The sequence below is a fragment of the Scyliorhinus torazame genome, chromosome 13 (genome assembly GCF_047496885.1).
Source record: "Scyliorhinus torazame isolate Kashiwa2021f chromosome 13, sScyTor2.1, whole genome shotgun sequence".
Classification (NCBI taxonomy): Eukaryota; Metazoa; Chordata; class Chondrichthyes; order Carcharhiniformes; family Scyliorhinidae; genus Scyliorhinus; species Scyliorhinus torazame.
This window is the reverse complement of record NC_092719.1, coordinates 117,649,442-117,670,841: the sequence shown is the minus strand read 5'-3', so window position 1 is coordinate 117,670,841 and position 21,400 is coordinate 117,649,442. Positions and strand designations below refer to the sequence as shown.

At 50.8% G+C, this 21,400-nt stretch overlaps 2 protein-coding genes across 4 annotated transcripts in view; one reads left to right on the top strand and one right to left on the bottom strand.

The window, feature by feature from the left end:
- The window catches only part of srgap3 (SLIT-ROBO Rho GTPase activating protein 3), a 978,679-nt gene that overhangs the window by 163,414 nt on the left and 793,865 nt on the right, over positions 1 to 21,400 (top strand). The window lies entirely within an intron of this gene.
- The window catches only part of LOC140388250 (SLIT-ROBO Rho GTPase-activating protein 3-like), a 184,103-nt gene that overhangs the window by 144,537 nt on the left and 18,166 nt on the right, over positions 1 to 21,400 (bottom strand). Inside the window, exon 2 of the mRNA XM_072472094.1 lies at positions 16,122 to 16,284. Within this exon, the coding sequence (XP_072328195.1) occupies positions 16,122 to 16,160 (39 nt within the window). The 5' untranslated portion in view covers positions 16,161 to 16,284. The remainder of the gene's footprint in view (positions 1 to 16,121; positions 16,285 to 21,400) is intronic.

The window sequence follows — 21,400 nt, the reverse complement described above, 5'->3', positions numbered from 1 at the left end:
ATGGCCAAACGCCGGCGCCAAGAGCGGCACCAACCACTCCGGCGGCGGGCCGACTGGAACAGGGGCTTCCGGGGGCTAGGCCACCGCTGGGGGGGTTGGCGCTGTGCCATCTGGCGCCAAAGGGCCGGCGTGAGTTGCCACTTGCGCAGAACCGCCGGTGGGGTTCCGCGCATGCGCAGGGGGGTTCTTCTCCATGCCGGCCATGGCGGAGCCCTACAGAGGCCGGCGCAGAAGCAAGGAGTGCCGCTGCCGTACAGGCCCGCCCGCAGATTGGTGGGCCCAGATCGCGGGCCAGGCCATCATGGCCCCCCCCCCCCCCCCACCTCCCGGGGCCGGATTCCCCCCCCCCTCCCCTCCGAGGACTTCAGTAGCCGGCCTACAAGCCAGGTCCCGCCGTGTGGGACCATGTCCATTTCACGCCGGCGGGACTGGCCAGGAACCGACGGCCGTTCGACCCATCAGGGCCCGGAGAATTGCCGGCGGGCCCGTTGCCAACGGCCCAGACCATGTGGCGTGATCCCCGCCCCCGCCCAAAAACCGGCGCCGGAGAATACGGCAGCCGGCGTCAGAGTGGCGGGGCGGATTCACGTCGCCCCCCCGGGGATTTTCCGACCGGCGGAGGGTCGGAGAATCCCGCCCAATGTCTCTGGGGTATGAATGTGGTGGAATGGCTGCAATGTGTCAGGGTTACAATGCCAGGTGAGGCAGGAAAGCAGCACATTACCTACCAAAATCTGTAAAACAGTGGGCTAAACAGCTGGCTTGTAATGCAGAACAAGGCAGCAATGCGGGTTCAATTCCCGTACCGGCCTCCCCGAACAGGCGCCGGAATGTGGCAACTAGGGGCTTTTCACAGAAACTTCACTGAAGCCTACTTGTGACAATAAGCGATTATTATTATTATTAAAATAAAATGGGGAGAGAGGGCCGGCCATCACCACCCGGCCTGTGAATATGAAGCAACCTTAGATTGTTCTCCAGAATCCATGAGTTGTTCAGTCAGCCACACGACCCAGAATGGGACCCAAAATTCCATTGGAGGGTCTTTCCAGCAGGGTGTAATTGCAGCAGAACAGAACGTCCTGCTGCCTCCAGTCTCCATCCTGGGGTTATGTCCCACAACCCAGAGACATGTCAGTTTTGCACAGTGGGAGCGCAGTGGTTAACACAGTTGCCTCACAGCTCCAGGGTCTGGGGTTTGATTCCTGGCTTGGGTCACTGTCTCCCCGTGTGTGCGTGGGTTTCCTCCCCCAGTCCAAAGATGTGCAGGTTAGATGGATTGGCCTTGATAAATTGCCCTTTGTGTCCAAAAAGGTTAGGTGGGGTTGCTGGGCAACGGGGATCGGGTGGAAGTGTGAGCTTAATTGGAGTGCTCTTTCCTGGGGGCCGGTGCAGACTCGAAGGGCCAAATGGCCTCCTTCTGTACTGTAAATTCTATGATTCACCATGCCTCTGTTTGGGAGGTTAGATGTATTTGACCCGTGTTGAAGACTGGAACTAATACGCTGAACGAATGTGTTATTTCTTTCAGGCCAACAATATTACAGAGCACCAGGGGATCATACCATTGATGGTCTAGAGACCGCATATGTTCGGCGTGATCCGGAGTCTCAGTGCCCGGCGATGGCAGATAGGCAATCATTTGACCTGCTCATGTCACTTACGGCACAACGTTTTAACCTAACTCCGTTGATAATCGTTCAAATTTATCAGTTTAATACGACGGAGAGGTCCTCCAGTGAGTTAGTCACTGAGTTCATATGTTGGCTGTGGTGATATGCATCACTGTAAATACACAAGGGGTTACTGTAAATACACGTAGACTAGATAGACACTAGAGGGAGCACCAGAGACATGACACACAGACATTCAACCAATAGGCCAGTAAGATAGGACACGACCAATGGGCTTTCAACACACACACACACACAGAGGTGACACTACCACAGGAGGGCATTACACCAACCCATATGAAAGGACACAGCACACATGCTCAGTCTCTTTCCAGTGTAGACTCTCAGTGAGTACAGACACAGGGTTGATTGAACATCACACCCACCACGTGGATTGTAGCAGACTGGTTCGTCAGTCTGAGTAGATATAGCAGGATTAACAGTAGCGTTGAATCCAAGTAGGAGAATTGTTAACAGTAATAAATGTGTTAAAGCTATCTCCAAGTCTGAACCTTCCTTTGTCAGAGTGCACATCAAGGAAGCAGCTTATGCTACGTCAAGAGCATAACAAAACATGGTACCAAGGAGTGAATTGTTTAAATCCATATAGTTACAACTCAGTAAACAGTGACAACCAGCAGCGGCACCCAGGCAAGATGATGTTCGAGATTCCGGTTCCACAGCAGGTCAGGTACCAAGGCAATCTCAGTGAAAACTGGCGTGCGTTCAGGCAGAGATTCGAGATCTACCTGGTAGCGTCCGACTTAGATGGCGTGGCGGATGCAGAGAAAATAAAGCTTCTACTTACCATCGCGGGTGAAAAAGCAGCTGAAATCTTCCAGACCTTCAAATACTCAAAGGGGCAAAACAAGGGCGACTTTCAGGCAGTCCTGGACAAATTCCAAGAACTCTGCGAGAAAAATACAAGGAAAAACGGTAAAAGAGGCGCCAATCATGACCACGAGGCGAAGGTAAGCTGTCCATTGCAGAAAACGGCAGTTTGGATTTGCAGCCATCTGGGAAAAGGTGCTGCACATGCGCAGATGCGCGAAGAGAGCACAGAACGGGGAGGTCCGTTTGCGCATGCGTGAGAAGCCGTGCATGCGCAATTGCAAAAGAGGCCCCAAGTAAAGGAACAGCGATCTGCGCATGCGCAATCGCTTCCTATGACCTATGTCACACGCTTCATGACGCCAGAGGCCCCGGACCACGTCCACTTAAAGGGGAAATGTCCCAAAACACAGAAAAAAAAATTTAAAGCCTCAAAACCAGATTCTTTCACCTGGAACAACAGCACAATGCCTGAAATTCGACCAGTAGCTGAAAGTAACCTCCGCAGAACCCTACAACAAGCAGTTAGCACCGCCCAAAGAGATGATACAGTCCTTCAAGACTATGGCTCAGACGTGGAATTCTTATTTAGACATCGCGAGCCCAATGCCAGCTCCGACACAAAACGTGATGATATGGTCCTAGAAGACTACGACTCAGACGAAGATTTCATCTTGGGAGGTGGCTATCCCAGTACCAAATCCGAACCGCAACTAGAGGTATTGTACAGTGAAGACCCCGACGACGAGTTCTTCGGATTGGGGAATCCTCAGCTCCCATATATGACATGCCGACTCGTGAGTGCAGGATTATGCTGCAGCCTGACACCAAGAGACAGAGAACGGTACAAGCCCACAGAGAGCGGCCTGCTGCCACACAGAGAGTGGTCCATGCTCCGCGAAGAGTCCCCGACTCCACACAGAGAGTGGTCCACGCACCACGAAGGGTCCCAGCCTCCACACAGAAAGCGATGAAAGACTCCACAGCGAGACAACTGCACGTCTCCACACAAGAAGTGACTCCAGTGACACAAGCCTCCACAGTAAGCTCGTGGACAGACTCCATGATAGAAGCAACGTAAGACTCCAGAGCGCAGTCCTTGCATGAACAAGAAGTGATGACAGTCTCCACAGCGAGACCAATGCACGATGCCTCACAGGGAACGCTGCAAGACTCCACAGAATGAGTGACACAAGCCTCCACAGCGAGCTCGTGGACAGACTCCACGATGGAAGGAACGCAAGACTCCAGAGCGCAGTCCTTACATGAACAAGACCATGAGGATCTACCAACCTCCTCTGAGCAACCAGCAGCAGACGATGCAAGTCTGCCATGCTCAAGTGAACAACAGAAAGTCTATGACAGTCTGCCACATTCAAGTGTACAGCAAGAAGACTATGACAGTCTACCACGCTCCAGTGAACAACAAAGCGACTAAGACAGTCCACCCAGATTATTTGAGCCACCAGAAGAAGACTCTGACAGTCTACCCAGCTCAATGAACGACAAGAAGACACTGAGGCTCTACCCACTGTATGTGAGACAAGTGACAACGGCATCCCACATCCCATACCAGATGTGCAACGTGACAGACCTCAGCTAATGTGTACAGAGGCACTCGACAATCACAGTGAGACTACTGGTGACTCCGGTGACACCACGTTACTTCAAACCTCATTCGCTTGAGTCTCTCCGCAAGCAAATGCACTCCTGGATGAAATGACTCCGGACGTGGAGCATCAAGAAACCAAAGCTGACTCAGGTGAACCTGCAATGACCCCAGACGGGGAGCATCGACAAGCCAAAACTGACACAGGTGAAACAGACCAGACTCCAGACGGGGAGCATCGACAAGCCAAAGCTGATTCAAGTAAGCCGGACATGACTCCAGACGGGGAGCGCCGGTCTCCGTGACGGCACGCTCCAGGAAACAGCAGACGCCACAAAGCACGCCAACACGAGTAACTGTGTGAGGACTCGTATTATCCACAGAGTGTGGTCCTTGAGCGCAGCAAACACGACAACAAAACCAACCACCACAACAACAACACCAATGGAACTACGACTGGTACAACATGGTACAACTCTGCAAATGAGGGACACTGTTACTGCTCAGCGCAGTACAATGACATACCATGGCAGGACGATGCATCTTACCAATTCACGTTTGCTGCACTACCAACAGGCAACCTGGCTTTCAGGACAGATGCCATCAAGAATTGCTACCATAAGCATCGAAAAAAAAAGAAACAGACTCCAAGTCAGTCAATGAAGTGATTTGAACACTTGAACACCTCCTGATGACCAAACACCAGGACACTGACGGCGTTCACAAGGGAATGACATCATTGACACTTCCATACCGGACCATATAAATTCATGAACTTTGGACTCATAACTTTTATTTTGTATTGTCTTACCCTCAAAGTCATCACAACTATTATTTGGTCTTGTATACTATTGTATAGTCATCACAGTCATCATAACTTGTACATAGCATCACTTATCTACCTGTTTTTGTTCAATTTTCTTTAACACTGTACAGAAAATATGTAACACGAAAAAAGGAGGGATGTGGTGATATGCATCACTGTAAATACACAAGGGGTTAATGTACATCACTAGAGGGAGCACCAGAGACATGACACACCGACATTCAACCAATAGGCCAGTAAGATAGGACACGACCAATGAGCATTCAAGACACACCCAGATGTGACACTACTACAGGAGGGTATTACACCAACCCATATAAAAGGACACAGCACACATGATCTTCCTCTTTCCAGTGGAGACGCTTAGTGAGTACAGACAGGGTTGATTGAACATCACACCCACCACATGGATTGTAGCAGACTGGTTAGTCTGAGTAGCTATAGCAGGATTAACAGGAGAGTCGAATCCAAGTTGGAGAATCGTTAACAGTAATAAATGTGTTAAAGCTATCTCCAAGTCTGAACCTTCCTTTGTCAGAGTGCACATCAAGGAAGCAGCTTATGCTACGTCAAGAGCATAACAAAACATTGGCCATGGAAGATAGCTGAGTTTTGAATATAGAACTGTTTTGTCCGATATGTTCCACGATCGCTTGGTCTGTGGTATTAATAATATGGAGACCAAAACATTTGGCCGAAATCTCTCTAACATTTCAACAGGCACTACAGATCTCTGTCCCAGGAAAACGTGTCCAAGAGATACAAAAGATGCAGGTGAATGTTTTGGGGCCTCACCTCTCATGTGGTACTCCCACGGCCCAGACTGAATGCCGCTGCCACTCTGGTCTCTGGGCGAAGAGTCGGCCGCTGGGACGTGTGATGTCCCCGGACTCAGCTGAAGGCGATTCTGGTCGGTGTGCGACATACCCGCAGGCAGCAGGAGGGCCAGCGCTCCAGGTGCCCCGGTCGAGGTAGGCATTAGCCCCGGGATCGGGTGCGAATCTGGATGACCCAGAAAAGCAGATGGTGAGGCTGAGATGCAGCGGAACTGTTTGGCATCGCCCCGTGTGGCCCCCATTTGTGTTCCGATACAAGTGAATGGTCATATGCTGCAAATGGAGCTGGATACAGGAGCAGCCGTTCCTGAGGTGGCGCAGAGCACTTTTGCAAGGAATGGCTGAAACGCAGCTCGTTTGACCACTAATACAGGGGAACAACTAAATATCGTGGGATCCACCCTCACTCCTGTGGTGTATGGGTGCCAGTCGGTTCGTCTTCCCCTCATTGTTGTGCAGGGAAATGGCCCCAGCCTGTTGGGCTATGATTGGCTACACCCAGCTGCAGTTGGATTGGCAGCATATCCTCCAAGTGGTGCTGGCGGTTTGTGTACGGTACTGAAAGAATTCCTGGAGGTTTTCCAGCCTGATTTGGGAAACATTAAAGAAGCCATGACCAAATTCCAGGTGGACTTGGAAGTCCAGTCCTGATGTTCTCATGCCCGCCCGGTTCCCTACACTCAGACCGAACTTCGACGTTTCGCCAGTTTGGGCATCATTCGGCCTGTGCGCTTTGCTGATTGGGGGGGCACCGGTGGTCCCCATAATGAAGCGGAGGCTATAAATCGGCACCGAACACAGCTTCAAGATTGGACCATTACCATTTACCTTGCATTGATGATTTGTATCAAAATTGTAACGATTGTTCCTGCTGCAGATGACGTTCACCAGCGTGGCATACTCCGACTGATCCGATGAATCATCTCCATGATGAATTACCGGAGCCGAAAAGATCCCAACGTTGTCCAAATGCTCCTCCTTTCTGCCTCATTGCTCATCGAGGGGGATCTTCGGACTTTATGGGGATGCAGAGACCAATGTAATATTCCGCATGGAACCCATGGGGTGGGAATGCTAGTCTTCCCCATGCTCCTTAGCGGAGTACGAGCTGCCCCGCTAGAGGTGGGGGATCTCAATTAACCCACGTATACAAGGTTGGCCAGTAAGGCTCTGGCCTGAGCAGGAATCAGGTAGAGATCTACCAGAAAGTGTACATATTGTTTGTGTAAATAAGTGTTTCTTATTTTACCTGGTGTGGACTCTCCATGTCCTCATTAAAGGAGGGCTGGTGCAGACCTGAGGGGCTACATGGCCTCCTGTTGCACTGTAGCGATTCTATGATTCTATCTCCTTTTTCAGAGTGACTGTGATATTGATCATCCACCTTGTTGAGTTGATCACGCTTCAAATTTGTAGGCATCAGCTTGGGCAAAGGAGACTGTTATCACCTGCCTGCTTACCATTGGCTGGGGACTAATGACAACCCCACAATCCTGTGGGAGTATGAGCTTCCCCAATGAGGGGGGCGGAGAAATCATTGGCAGACTCCCTGTATAAATAAAGCTGGCCAGTTTGGAACTGGAAGGAATAAGCAGCAAGCGAAGTTGCTGCTGTATATATATATGTTATTGTAAATAAATGTTATTTCTTTGTATCCTTAAAACTCGTGCTGGATTCTTCGTGGCCCTCACAAAACTGGCTACGAAGGTTAAAGTGAATAGCTGTCTACACTGCTGAAGCCACCTCCCTGGATTTTTGTTGGATACAGGTTGGAAGTTGTTTTCTATTATACCATGCCTCTGTATGGACGTTTGGATGTTTTTGATGCTGCGCTGGAAAGCTGGAACCAGTACGCACAACGGATGCGTTACTATTTCCGGGCAAACGATATCACCGAAAACGATGCCAGGTGGTCATATTGCTCACCGCCTGCGGCCCGCATACGTTTGGGGTGATTAGGAGCCTTACGTACCCAGCTGCGCTGGACACCAAAATGTTTGATGAACTTGTGGATTTAGTGGGGCAACATTTTAACCCAACCCCATCCATGATAGTCTAATGTTACCAGTTTAATACCGCTGAGAGGACCCCAGGAGAATCCCTTGCCGACTTTCTATCCAGGCTATGCAGGATTGCGGAGTACTGTGACTATGGTGAGACCTTGTCAGAAATGTTACGCGATCGTTTGGTTTGCAGTATTAACAATGCGGCCACCCAGAGAAAGTTGTTAGCTGAGCCAACATTGACTTTTCAACAGGCCATTCAAATAGTATTGTCCCGAGAGAGCGCAGAACGAGGAGTGCAGGAGCTACAGGGAATGGAGGTGCATGCCTTGGGGTGCAACCCCTTCCGTCCGAAAACGTCCCCCCGCACTCCTGCGGTACCTTGGGCGAGGCGACGTCCGGACCGACGCCAGTGGCCGTCGGACATTCGTCCCCGAAGGGGGCCTTCTCCAGAACCAATGGATGAGGAGCCATGTCCGTGTCAGACCTGTAGGTGCTGACCCCGTCGCGGACGCCGGTCCTGGGGGCGCCAGAGGTGCCGTCGTTCCGACCGAAACTGGAACCAGCCCAGGGGCCGTACCTTCCATGTGGATGAACCTGCGGCGACTACTCCTGAGGATGTGGAGACGGAGGACGACTGCCAGCAGCTGCATTGTGTGGCAGCTCCCCGTGTGGCCCCCATTAAGGTGACAGTATGGGTCAATGGTCACCCGCTTGAGATGGAGTTGGACACTGGCGCAACGGTCTCCGTGATCGCCCAGAGGACATTCGACCGCATCAAGCAGGGTGTACAGACCCTTACATTAACCGACTCACAGGCCAGGTTGGCCACCCACACGGGGGAACCATTGGACATTGCAGGAACTACGATGACCCCTGTTGTTTATGGACGCCAGGAGGGGCATTTCCCACTTATCGTGGTGCGCGGCCATGGGCCCAGCCTGTTGGGTCGGGACTGGTTGCGCCATTTGCGGTTGCAGTGGCAGCACATCCTCCAAACAGTTTCTGTAGGGTTGACTGAGGTGCTAGGATGATACCCAGATGTATTGCAGCCCGGTTTGGGGAAAATAAAAGGGGCCGTAGCCCGTATCCAAGTCGAACCAGGAGCCACACTGTGATATTTCCGGCGCGCCCAGTGCCTTACGCCTTGTTCGAGAAGGTAGAAGGGGAGCTCACTCATTTGGAGACTTTGGGTATCATCAGGCCCGTCCGTTTCGCTGACTGGGCAGCACCAATTGTACCTGTAATGAAGCCAGATGCCACAGTTCACTTGTGCGGCGACTATAAACTTAGTGAATACGGCTTCCCGACTCGACCGATATCCAATGCCTCGCATAGAGGATCTCTACGCGAAGCTTGCAGGTGGACTCTCGTTCACAAAATTAGATATGAGTCACGCCTACCTACAGTTGGAGCTGGACCCTGCCTCCCGACCATATGTAACGATTAATGCACACTGGGGCCTGTATGAATATACACGTTTGCCCTTTGGAGTATCCTCTGCCTGCGCTATTTTTCAACGTGTTATGGAGGGCATTTTGAGAGGTTTACCGCATGTCGCTGTCTACTTAGATGACGTTTTGATCACATGGACGTCGGAGCAGGAACATTTGGAAAATCTGGAGGCTGTCCTTAGACGCTTTTCGGAGGCTGGAGTCCGTTTACGTCGCACAATGTGCGTCTTTCAGGTGAAGGAAGTAGTCTACCTAGGTTATCGGGTGGACCGAGAAGCTTTGCACCCCGTCGCAGAGAAGGTGCGCGCAATTCAACAGGCCCCCGCCCCGACTGACACTTCGCATCTTCGTTCTTTTCTTGGTCTCGTAAACTATTACGGGAAGTTCCTCCCCAATCTGGCAACTACGCTGGCCCCGTTGCACCTTCTGCTAAAGAAAAATCACACCTGGGTTTGGGGTCAGCCGCAAGAAACCGCTTTCCGGCAGGTAAAACAACAATTGTCGTTGTCTGGCTTATAACCCACTATGATCCTGGAAAGCCTTTGCTCGTCACATGATGCATCCCCGTATGGTATTGGGGCCGTCCTGTCCCACAAGATGGAGAACGGGGCCGAGCGACCGACAGCTTTCGCCTCCCGCACATTGACTGCAGCGGAAAAAAAGTAGGCGCAGATCGAGAAGGAGGGCCTGGCAGTGGTCTTTGCGGTGAAGCGTTTCCACCAGTACGTGTATGGCCGCCACTTCACTATCGTGACTGATCATAAACCTCTGCTGGGACTTTTCAGAGAGGGTAAGCCAATACCGCCCATTGCTTCCGCACGGATCCAGCGCTGGGCTTTGTTGCTCGCTGCATACGAGTATTCTCTGGAGCACAAACCAGGTACGCAGATAGCGAATGCCGATGCACTGAGCCTATTGCCCTTATCGACCGGCCCCATGTCGATCCCCACGACCGGTGAAGTGGTTGCAACCCTAAATTTTATGGACACCTTGCCTGTCACGACATCACAGATCCGTGAGTGGACCCAGACGGAGCCAGTCGTGTGAAAGGTTCGGCACATAGTCCTGTATGGTGGGCAGCATAGACAGCTCCCAGGCGAGTTGCGGGCAGTTTCCTCCAAGCTGTCAGAATTCAGCGTGGAGGACGGCATCCTCTTGTGGGGCACGCGTGTGATTGTCCCGGAAAAAGGCCAGGAGCTGATACTAAGAGACTTGCACAATGGGCATCCAGGTGTGACCAAAATGAAAATGTTGGCCCTGAGTTATGTCTGGTGGCCAGGCATCGACACCGACATTGAGAAGGTGGCCCAAAACTGCTCCATTTGCCAGGAGCATCAGAAGCTTCCGCCGGCCGCGCCCCTACATCACTGGGAATGGGCAGGGCAGCTTTGGGCTCGCTTGCATGCAGATTTCGCCGGCCCTTTTCAAGGATCCATGTTCCTTCTATTCATCGACGCCCAGTCTAAATGGCTAGAGGTGCGTAAGATGCTAGGTACAACGTCCTGCGCAACAATTGAGAAGATCCGTTTGTCTTTTAGTACGCATGACCTCCCCGAGGTGCTGGTCATGGATAACGGCACTCCATTCACGAGTGAGGAGTTTGCGAGGTTCATGAAAATGAACGGCATCCGCCATATCCGCACTACCCCTTACCACCCGGCTTCAAATGGGTTGGCAGAGCGCGCAGTGAAGACATTCAAACGAGGCCTAAAAAAAGTCTTCCGGGTCAATGGACACGAGACTGGCTTGCTTTTTGTTTTCGTATAAGACCACCCCCCATGCAGTGACTGGGGTAGCTTGCGCAGAACTCCTAATGGGCTGGAGACTTTGCACCCGCCTTAGAATGGTTTTCCCGGACATTGGCGCAAAAGTACGCCGCACACAAGAATGGCGGGGACAGGGTTTTTCTCGGCATCGGCCGATTCAGCAGTTTGCGTCCGGTGGCCCAGTGTTCGTTCTGAATTTTGCTGGTGGTGCCCAGTGGGTCCCTGGCGTAATCTTTCGCCAAACGGGCCCTGTATCTTACCAGGTGCAAGCCCAGGGTCGTCTCCAGCGCAAACATGTAGACCACTTTCGGTCCAGAAGACTATCCCTTCCAAAGATTCCCCGCCCCCGGAACTCATTTCTACAGCCGCGGAGACCAGAGACAATGGAAAGTATTCCTCACAATCTTCCTCTGGTGCCTGTCTCAAAGCCTGCGCAGGTCGTTACAGAAATGCGTGGCGATCGAGACGCCGAGGTGACGGAGGCTGCAGACTCTGACTCCGAGATGGAGACACAGGACGCATCAGAGGGGGAATTCTCGGGCCCACGGGCCGTGGATGTACAACCGTTACGCTGTTCATCACGGAAGCGCCAGTGTCCTTCTCGTTACACGCAGCCCGATCCAGCGCCTCGTGCAAATGGTGTCCGGCCTGCGGCAAAACTAATCCGACGCCCTCCTTCACCGGGGTCTTCGGTGGATTCCTTAGACTTTGGGGGGGGGGGGGGCGGTGTTATAACCTGCCTGCTTACCATTGGCTGGGGACTAATGACAATCTCACAATCCTGTGGGAGTATGAGCTTCCCCAATGAGGGGGGCGGAGAAATCATTAGCAGACTCCCTGTATAAATAAAGCTGGCCAGTTTGGAACCAGCAGGAAGGAGTGAGCAGCAAGTGAAGTTGCTGCTGCTGTTGCGTATATATGTTATTGTAAATAAATTTTATTTCTTTGTATCCTTAAAACTCGTGCTGGATTCTTCGTGGCCCTCACAAAGCAGACTTTCATATCTCAAAGACTATTTCTGTACTTCGAGTTCAGCTTGCCAGTTTTCTGTAAAAATTATTATGTACACATGCTTGTTGTTTGGAATGGTTTAGCTAAAAATAAGGACTTTAGTTTTACAAGTGGGTAAAGATGCAACGTTCAATCTTCTGTGTTTGATTATGTGAGTCTGTTTACAATTGATACTCACACTGTTGTTATGCAGCCACGCTTTATAAAAATGTCTTTATGAATTTACTGACTGGAAACCACAAATTTAGTTTTTAAAAAGCCCTTTTTCAGTGACTTAAAATCGCATTCAAAGATGGCTAAACATTTGCATCACATTCCAAAACCATTGAAATGGAGACAACCAGTCTGCAAAGCATCACCAGAAACAATTGCCGTGAACTTGGAATATAGTGTTCCATTCTGGTTGCCTCACTACCAGAACGTAGACGGCTTTGGAGAGGGCACAGAAAAGATTTACCAGGTATGGAGAACATTAGCTATGAGGAGAGGTTGGAGAAACTTGGTTTGGTCTCACTGGAACGACGGAGGTTGAGGGGCGACCTGATAGAAGTCAACAAGATTATGAGGGGCATGGACAGAGTGGATAGTCAGAAGCTTTATCCCAGGGTGGAAGAGTCAATTACTAGGGGGCATAGTTTTAAGGAGATATTTAAAGGAGATGTACGAGGCAGGTTTTTTACACAGATGGTGGTGGGTGCCTGGAACTCATTGCCGGAGGAGGTAGTAGAAGCAGATACGATAGCGACATTTAAGGACGTCTTGACAAATATATGAATAGGTTGGGAATAGAGGGATACGGCACCCGTAAGGATAGGGTTTTTAGTTCCGTCGGGCAGCATGGTCAATGCAGGCTGGGAGGGCCAAAGGGGCCTGTTCCTGTGCTGTAGTTTTCTTTGTTCTTTGTTCTTGAAGAGTATGAATGGGAGCCATCACCTATCCCATCAGCAAAGCACTGCAGGGGTCAGCTGGGTACTCAACTCGGTGGACACAAACCATTAAACATAGTCACTTGGACAATGGGACTCAAGACTTTGAATAGAATGTGCTCAGATGTAATCTAATCATTTAAACCAGGCAACTGGAATCCACTCGCCAATATCATATTTGGGTCACTGGGTAGTTGATGAGAGAGGGTCATGTGACAAGCCAGCTGACCCTTTAAGCATTTATTTTCTCTGCAGATCAGTGGAGAAGTAAATGAGATGCCGAAGAAGAAACACCCAGAGTCTCTCTGTTCATCCAAGTTGCACGTTTTGAGCCCCTATCTGCTGTTTGACTACCCACATGTCATAGATCTCATAATCTAATCAAGCGTGGCTTCACAAAAGGAAAATCGTGTCTAATTTATCAGAGCTGTTCGAGGAAGTCTCAATGAGAGTAGCCAGTAGTTGTGTTGTTTTTGAACTTCCAGAAGGTGTTCAACAAGGTACCTCACAAATGGTTACGTCATAAGGTAAGAAGCCAAGGTGTTGGAGTTAGTATATTGCCGTAGAAAATTGGCTAATGGGCAGGAAACAGCAATTGGGGATAAGGGATTCTTTTTCAGCTGCCGATCTATAACCAGTGGCGTTTCACAGGGCTCAGTGCTGGGACGGCAACCGTTTGCAATGTATGTTTGTCACTTGGAGCAAGGAAACAACTATACTGTAACCAAATTTGTAGACAACACAATATTAGGTGGAAAGGCAAGTTGTGAGAGGGATACAAACAGTTTGCAAAGAAATATTGATAGGTTAAGTGAGCAAAAAGTTGGCAAATAAATATAATGTGGGAAAATGTGAAATTGTTCATTTTGGAAAGAAGAACAAAAAAACAGTATTACCCAAAAGGAAAAAACTGCAGAAAGCTGCAACACAAAGGATCTTGGGTCTACTTGCGCACGAAACACGGAAAGCTAGCACATGGGGCATCAGGTAATCGGGAAGGCTAATGGAATGTTGGCCCTTATTTCAAGGGGGTTGGCGTGTAAGAGTAGGGAAGTCTTGCTGTAAAAGTACAAGGTACTCATGAGACCACATCAGTGTATTATGAGCAGTTTTGGTCTCCTTATTTGAGGAAAGAGATTTCATTGGTGGTTCAGAGAAGGTTCACTGGGATGATCCTCGGTATGGAGGGGTTGTCTTACGATCAAAGGTTAAACAGGTTGGGACTCTGCTGATTAGAATTTAGAAGAATTTGGATGATCTCATTGAACCATGTGAGATTCTTAAGGGACTCGATAGGGTAAATTCTGGAGGATATTTCCCCTCTTGGGAGACTCCAGACCAGAGGGCGAATAAAGAAATGCCAATTTGAGACTTGAGATGAAGAGGAATTTCTTCTTTCAAAAGGTTGAGAGAGCCTTTGGAACTCCTTGCCACAGAGAGCTGTGGGGACAGAGTCCTTGTGTATATTTTAGGCTGAGATAGATTCTTGATCAGTAACGGAATCAAGGGTTTCAGGAAAGCGCAGGGAAGTGGATGTGAGGAATATCAGATCAGCCATGATCCTATTGAATGGCGGAGCAGACTCAAGGGGCCGAATGGCCTACTCCTGCTCCTATTTCTTACGGTCAGACAGAGGGTAAAGAATCAAACCCAGCAGCTGCTGTCTCTAGGGCATGCGTGCGTGCGAGAGGGAGGATGCTCGCGTGTTTTTACTCGACTGGGTTAAGTACAATGTACATTATTCTCTTTCTTTCCAAAAACTCAAGGAACCTGTCTGTGTGTGTGTCTTTTACAGTCACAGCAGGTAAACAATTAAACACTCACAGCTGGTATGCGGTGACTCCGGGGGTGTAACTGTTAAGGGAGCGCCGGAGGTTGCAGGCTGAGTTTGGGGTACTGTCCACGGGCAAGGCAGTGGAGCAGCTTAGAAAGGTGAGGGGGACGCTGTATGAAGATGGAGAGAAGGCCAGCAGAATGCTGGCACAGCAGTTGAGGAAGAGGGAGGCAGCCAGGGGAATTGATAAGGTGGTCGATTGAGATGGGAACCTGGTAGGGGACTCGGCTGGGCTAAACAAGGCGTTCAGGGACTTTTATAGTGGACTCTATCGCTCGGAATCCCCCACGGGGCCCGAGGAGATGCAACGCTTTCTGGACGGGTTGACTTTCCCAAGGGTGGTAGGGAGCTGGTGGGCGAGTTGGGGGCTCCGATTAGGGCTAAAGAAATATCTGAGGGCTTGACGGCCCGGTGCGAATTGTGCGCCGCTGGTTTCCGGGGGGTGGGACAATCGCGTGCGGGGGGCGGGGTGGGAGAATCGCGTGCGGGGGTTGGGGCGGCGTGGTGCGATTCGCACAGCGCCCCGGCGATTTTCCCACCTGGCGTGGGTGGGGAGAATCGCGCCCCTAGAAAAAGCTGGAAACCTGAGCAGGCGCATGATGTAGACATTTTAAAGAACTGGGAATGAAACCTGTTGCACGCAGAAACTAGTGCCAGAGGTAAAACATACAACAGGAAATGACAGATTCCTGAGGGGATCCTGACGTTCTCCCCCAACATACCCCTGATGTGAGGGTCAGGGTTTTGGGGATGGGGCAGAGGGTCCCAATATAGGCTGGAAACTTAGGACCATTGCATTATCGCGTCAGCCTTCTCCTAGTCTAAATATACAATATATAAATTACAAAGTTATTCTTTCAACCTTCACAAACAACCGTGATTTTGTTTTCCTCCCAATAATTATCATCTTTTGTGCACACAGTGTATTCCCTTTCTGTGCCCTCACATCCCTCTTGTGCTCTATTCATTGCAGTCATTCATTTTTGTCATTCATTTGTACCCAGCACCAAGAGAGTGGTCACAATCCACACCCAGCAACCAGGACATCAAGGGACCCGATCTAGGGCTGGGGAGAAGCCTTCAGCTGTCAGTTCTCTTTTCACCTCATCTAACTGGGGCATGGGTGCAGTTCCTCGACTCTCACGTCTAGATGTCACCAGCATACATCACATAGATTCTTTAACTGAGTGTCACTGTGACAACCAGCAATGGACTAGGCATTGTTCAGGCGATATGTGGCATTCGGGGGGAACTCTGTCAAGAAGCTGTTGTAAATGCTCATGAATGAAAATATTCTAAATATTACTGTGAAATAATTGTGCTATCTTTAACCACCAAAGGTTTAAGCTGACCTTTTTGAAGAGCCGTATCACATCTTCACTGATCTGCATCAGCCGGACAATGACGTTGTTCGTGTAGATGTCATTGAGGGTGGCGTGGTCCTTGCTCTCTCGACGTGTCTGGTTGAGGACAAGGTACCAACAGTTCACTGGAGAGAGGAGATGTTGTTCTTTCCTAGGAGTTAAGAGGATATTTGTAAAGAGACAGATCCGAAGGGGGAATCTTTATCAATGACAGCTTCACTCAATACTCCACACAGCAGTTCAGAAAGCCTTCCCTTCCCCCTTTAAGCCAATACCATGCAAAGCAGCTATTTAAGTGCAGCATCCTTGGAAGACTGGACACCAACCCCCGCCAATCTAAAAACAAATCATTCTCATGCTCAACACAGGTAAGGAGCAATATGCCAAGATCTACAGAGGCTGAATACAATACATTAAAATAACCCCCATCCAACTGACTAGCTTACTGATCAGTACCTGATCATTTATATTCTCTTCTACTTTCTTCATTGTTATTGATTGTCCTATTTTCTAGACTTTCATCTACTTACCTATCTACTTATCTAGCTCGCTATCTATCTTTCCCAGCGCTATCTAATAGGTAGATAAAGATAGGCTGAGATAACCATATCGCTCAGTGTGACCTGACTGAAATGGGTGTTAAGTGAAAAAGGATTCGAGCAACATTCGGAGACCCATTACCTGTAGGAGAGGTAGGAACACACTAGTTGAGATAGGCACAGTCAAGGGGATCATTCTGATAAACGTTTGGTGGCTGCAGTGCACATTTGATCACCAGTGTTCAAACGGATTGCATCTTAAACTTAATTAACCCGACTTCTGATGGCAGCTATGAGGGAGTAGGTCGCACATTTGGTGGCTCCAGTTTCGGTCGGACTTTTGGACCTGTTTCCCTGACTTTCTTGCGATTTTGAGCATGGAACTGGAAAGCAATAGTACTCAGGCACTGAACCCATACAGAGTCGTATGGATTTAAGAAGCCGGAGGGACCGTAAACAGCAGAAGACGTGGTCAAGCAAGGGCACGGTGGAGCTGTGAGAGAGACCAATATGGCCGATGTCCAGAGCAAGGCGCCGACAGCCCAGCCTACAATGGAGCAGCTGCTACAGGCCATGCAGGAGGGCTTTTTAGCTCTGAAGCGCCATAACTTGGAGCCGCTCCAGAAGTCGATGGACCGATTGGAAAAAAGGCTGGATGATCAGGCTCAGAAGCTCCAGAAGCTGGAGAAGACAGTGGAGGAGCAGGCCAGCTTTCAAACGGTGGCGGACGTGGAGATTCGGAGGTTGAGGGATCAGCAGAAAATGCACCTGGAAAGGCTGGAGGACCTGGACAACAGATCTCGCCGGCAGAATGTAAGAATCGTTGGCTTCCCGGAGGGGGCTGAGGGGCTGGATGCTGACACATATGTGGAGGGTTTGTTTCAGAAGCTGCTGGGGAGCGAGGTGTTCCCTCGCCCACCGGTGGTGGACAGGGCACACAGAGGGCAGGTGAGGCAGCCGCGACGTGGGGTCCCGCACGAGCGATGGTGGTCCGGTTCCACAGGTACCTGGACAAGGAGCGGGTTCTGCAATGGGCCAAGAGCACACGAAGCTGTACTTGGGACAAAGCACCCTGCGTGTTTACCAAGACCTGAGTACTGAGGTGGCCAGGAGGAGGGGAGGCTACCGGCAGGTGAAGGATATTTTGTACAAGAACAAGGTGAAATTCGGGCTGCTTTTTCGGGCGTGACTGTGGGTTACGTATGAGAGTCAGCACCACTATTTCGATGAACCTGAGGAGACGATGGACTTTGTTAAGAAGCAAGGGCTGGCCCTGAGCTGAGGACTCTTGGACCCATGGTAGAACTTTTAAGTCTATTTTGTTTCTCTCTCGCTGTGAGAGATGCCTGCATGCTTGGGTCCGTTCTTTTTGACCTTTTTAGGTGGATGTATTTTGGTTGCGATGCGTTTTTCTTGTTCTTTTTCGTGGTTTCCTTGAATGTTTCCTTTTTGGGTTACTTGTTTGATTGTAGTTTTGCTAGGGGGAAAATATAAAAAAGAAACTAGTTAAAAAGGTGTGGTTATGATGGGGTTTTCGGGGGAATTTTTTGCAATCTTTTTCTGTGTGTGGAGGGGAAGGGCTGAGAGTGCCTGGTACTTCTTATCTCTATTTGTTTGATCTAAATTGCACTATTGTGGGGGATGTCTTTGACTTGTATTGAGTATGTGTTTAAGCAGGAGGGGAGGGGAGCCAGGGAACAATGGGTGAGAGACGCGTTGGCGCCAAAGCTGGGAGCCACCAGGCTAGCTGGGTGGGCTAGTCAACGGAAGCCAGGTGGGGGGGTGTTCATATAGTTAGATTAGAGCAGGGGTTAGGTGGTAAGATGGTGTTGCTAGGTGGGGGGGGGGGGGGGGGAGGAGGAGAGTTGATCTGCTGATGAGGATGGAAATTGGACATGGCAACAGTGGGGAGGTCATGGGTGGAGCCGGCCAGGAGGCGGGCCAGAGGATGCGCGACACATGGCTGGGGGGCTGGCCAAGGAAAGGGGATGGCTGATCGGCAAAGGGGGGGGGCGAAGTGCCCCCCAACCCGACTGATCACCTGGAATGTTAGAGGGCTAAACGGGCCAGTGTGTTCGCTCATTTGCGGGTTCTGAAGGCGGACGTAGTCATGCTGAGGAGACGCACCTGAAAGTGGCAGACCAGGTTAGGTTGCGGAAGGGCTGGGTTAGCCAGGTCTTTCATTCGGGGCTCAACACTAAGACTAGGGGGGTCGCGATCCTGATTAATAAAAGGGTTCAATTTGAGGCGGAGGGTACAGTTGCGGACGGGGTCAGATTTGTTATGGTTAGGGGTAAGCTCGAAGGGGTGAGAGTAGTCTTGGTCAGTGTGTATGCCCCTAATTGGGACGATGTGGATTTTATCAGGAGGTTGATAGGGATGATCCCCGACTTGGACTCGCGCAAACTGATCATGGGTGGGGACTTTAACACAGTCCTGGACCCGAGCTTGGATCAGTCGTGTTCAAAAACGGGCAGGTTGCCAGTGACGGCAAAGGAACTGAGAGGGTTCCTGGAGCAAATGGGGGGAGCTGATCCGTGGAGATTTAGTCGGCCGTCGGCGAGGGAGTTTTCGTACTATTCCCACGTCCATAAGGTGTATTCCCGAATTGATTTCTTTGTCATGAGTAGGGACTTGCTGGCTGGGATGGTGGGGGCAGAATATTCGGCAATTACTAAATTACTATATCGGACCATGCTCCGCACTGGGTAGATCTACAAATTTGTAAGGATAGCTTCCAGCGCCCACAATGGAGGCTGGAAGTTGGATTGCTAGCGGATGAGGCGGTGTGTGAGGGACTCAGGAAATGCATGCAGAATTACCTGCAGGTAAATGATACCGGAGAAGTCTCAGCAGTGGTGCTCTAGGAGGCACTGAAGGCAGTGGTGAGAGGGGAGCTGATCTCAATCCGGGCCCACAGGGGCAGGACAGACAGGGCAGAAACGGACCGACTGGTTCAGGAACGGACAGGAGCTACGCGGAGTCCCCGAGGCCAGAGTTACTCAGGAAACGACAGAGGCTGCAGGCCGAGTTCGGGGTGCTGAACACAGGCAAGGCCGTAGAGCAGCTTAGAAAGGCAAAAGGCACGATATATGAGCATGGAGAGAAGGCCAGCAGAATGCTCGCGCAACAACTAGGAAGAGAGAAGCGGCTAGGGAGAGAGGAAGGATAGCGGATGGGGAGGGAAATCTGGTGGGGGACCCGGCAGGGCTGAACAAGGAGTTTAGGGACTTTTATAGTAAGCTGTACACTTCGGAACCCCCCAGGGGACCAGAGGGGATGGGGCGATTCCTGGACGGACTGACCTTCCCAAGAGTGGGTAGGGGGTTGGTAGACGGACTGGGGGCCCTGGTTAGGATCAAAGAGGTATTGGGGGGCCTGAAGGTCATGCAGTCGGGTAAAGCCCCGGGGCCGGATGGGTATCCGGTGCAGTTTTACAAAAAGTTTGCCGAGATAGTGGGGCCGGTGCTGGTCAGGGTTTTTAAGAGACAGAGGGGTCCGACCCCCGACGATGTCGCAGGCCACTGTTTCGCTTATTCTGAAGCGGGATAAAGACCCGGAGGCCTGTGGGTCTTATAGGCCGCTCTCTTCGATCAACCCAGACGCTAAGTTGCCGGCCAAGATCTTGGCGACTAGAATTGAGGACTGTGTACCGGACGTAACTGCGGAGGACCAAACCGGGTTTGTAAAGGGTAGGCAACTGGTGGCCAATCTAAGAAGGCTGCTTAATGTGATTATGATGCCCCCGGAGAGCAGGGAGGCAGAGATAGTGGTAGCTATGGATGCGGAAAAGGCTTTTGACCGGGTCAAGTGGGACTATCTGTGGGAGGTGCTGGGACGGTTTGGGTTCGGGGAGGGGTTCATTGACTGGGTTAGGCTGTTATATCAGGCCCCAGAGGCTAGTGTAAGGCCGAACAGGATGACATCAGATTATTTCAGACTGCACCGCGGGACAAGACAGGGTTGCCCTCTCTCCCCACTGCTGTTCGCGCTGGCCGTAGAGCCGCTGGCAATTGAGCTGAGAGCTTCAAGGGACTGGAAAGGGCTGGTCCGGGGGGGAGTGGAACATAAAGTCTCGTTAGACGCGGATGACCTGCTGTTATACGTATCGGACCCAATGGCGGGGATGGACGGTATCATGGAAATCCTGAGGGAATTTGGCCGGTTTTCAGGATATAAATTGAACATTGCTAAGAGCGAGTTGTTTGTAATTCAGGCGAGGGGGCAGGAGAGTCGGCTGAAGGGGTTGCCGTTCAGGCTGGTAGGAGAAAGCTTCAGATACTTGGGGATACAGGTGGCACGGGACTGGGGCAAGTTGCATAAGCTCAACCTGTCCCGACTGGTGGAACGAGTGAGGGAGGAGGTTCTGAGTTGGGATGCACTCCCGCTGTCACTAACGGGGAGGGTGCAGACTGTTACGATGATGATTCTCCCGAGATTCTTGTTCATATTTCAGTGTCTCCCCATTTTCATCCCGAGGTCCTTCTTTAACAGGCTGAATAAAATTATCCTGGGATTTGTCTGGGCGGGGAAGTCCACGCGGGTGAGGAAGGTGATGCTCAAAAGGAACAGTCAGCAATACGACTGGGCGGCCAACATAGCGATGATAAGGAAATGGATGGTGGATACAAGGTCGGTTTGGGAGCGGATGGAGGCTGCTTCGTGCAGGGGCACCAGTTTGGCAGCCCTGGTTACGGCGCCTCTGCCGCTCCCGCCAGCGCGGTACTC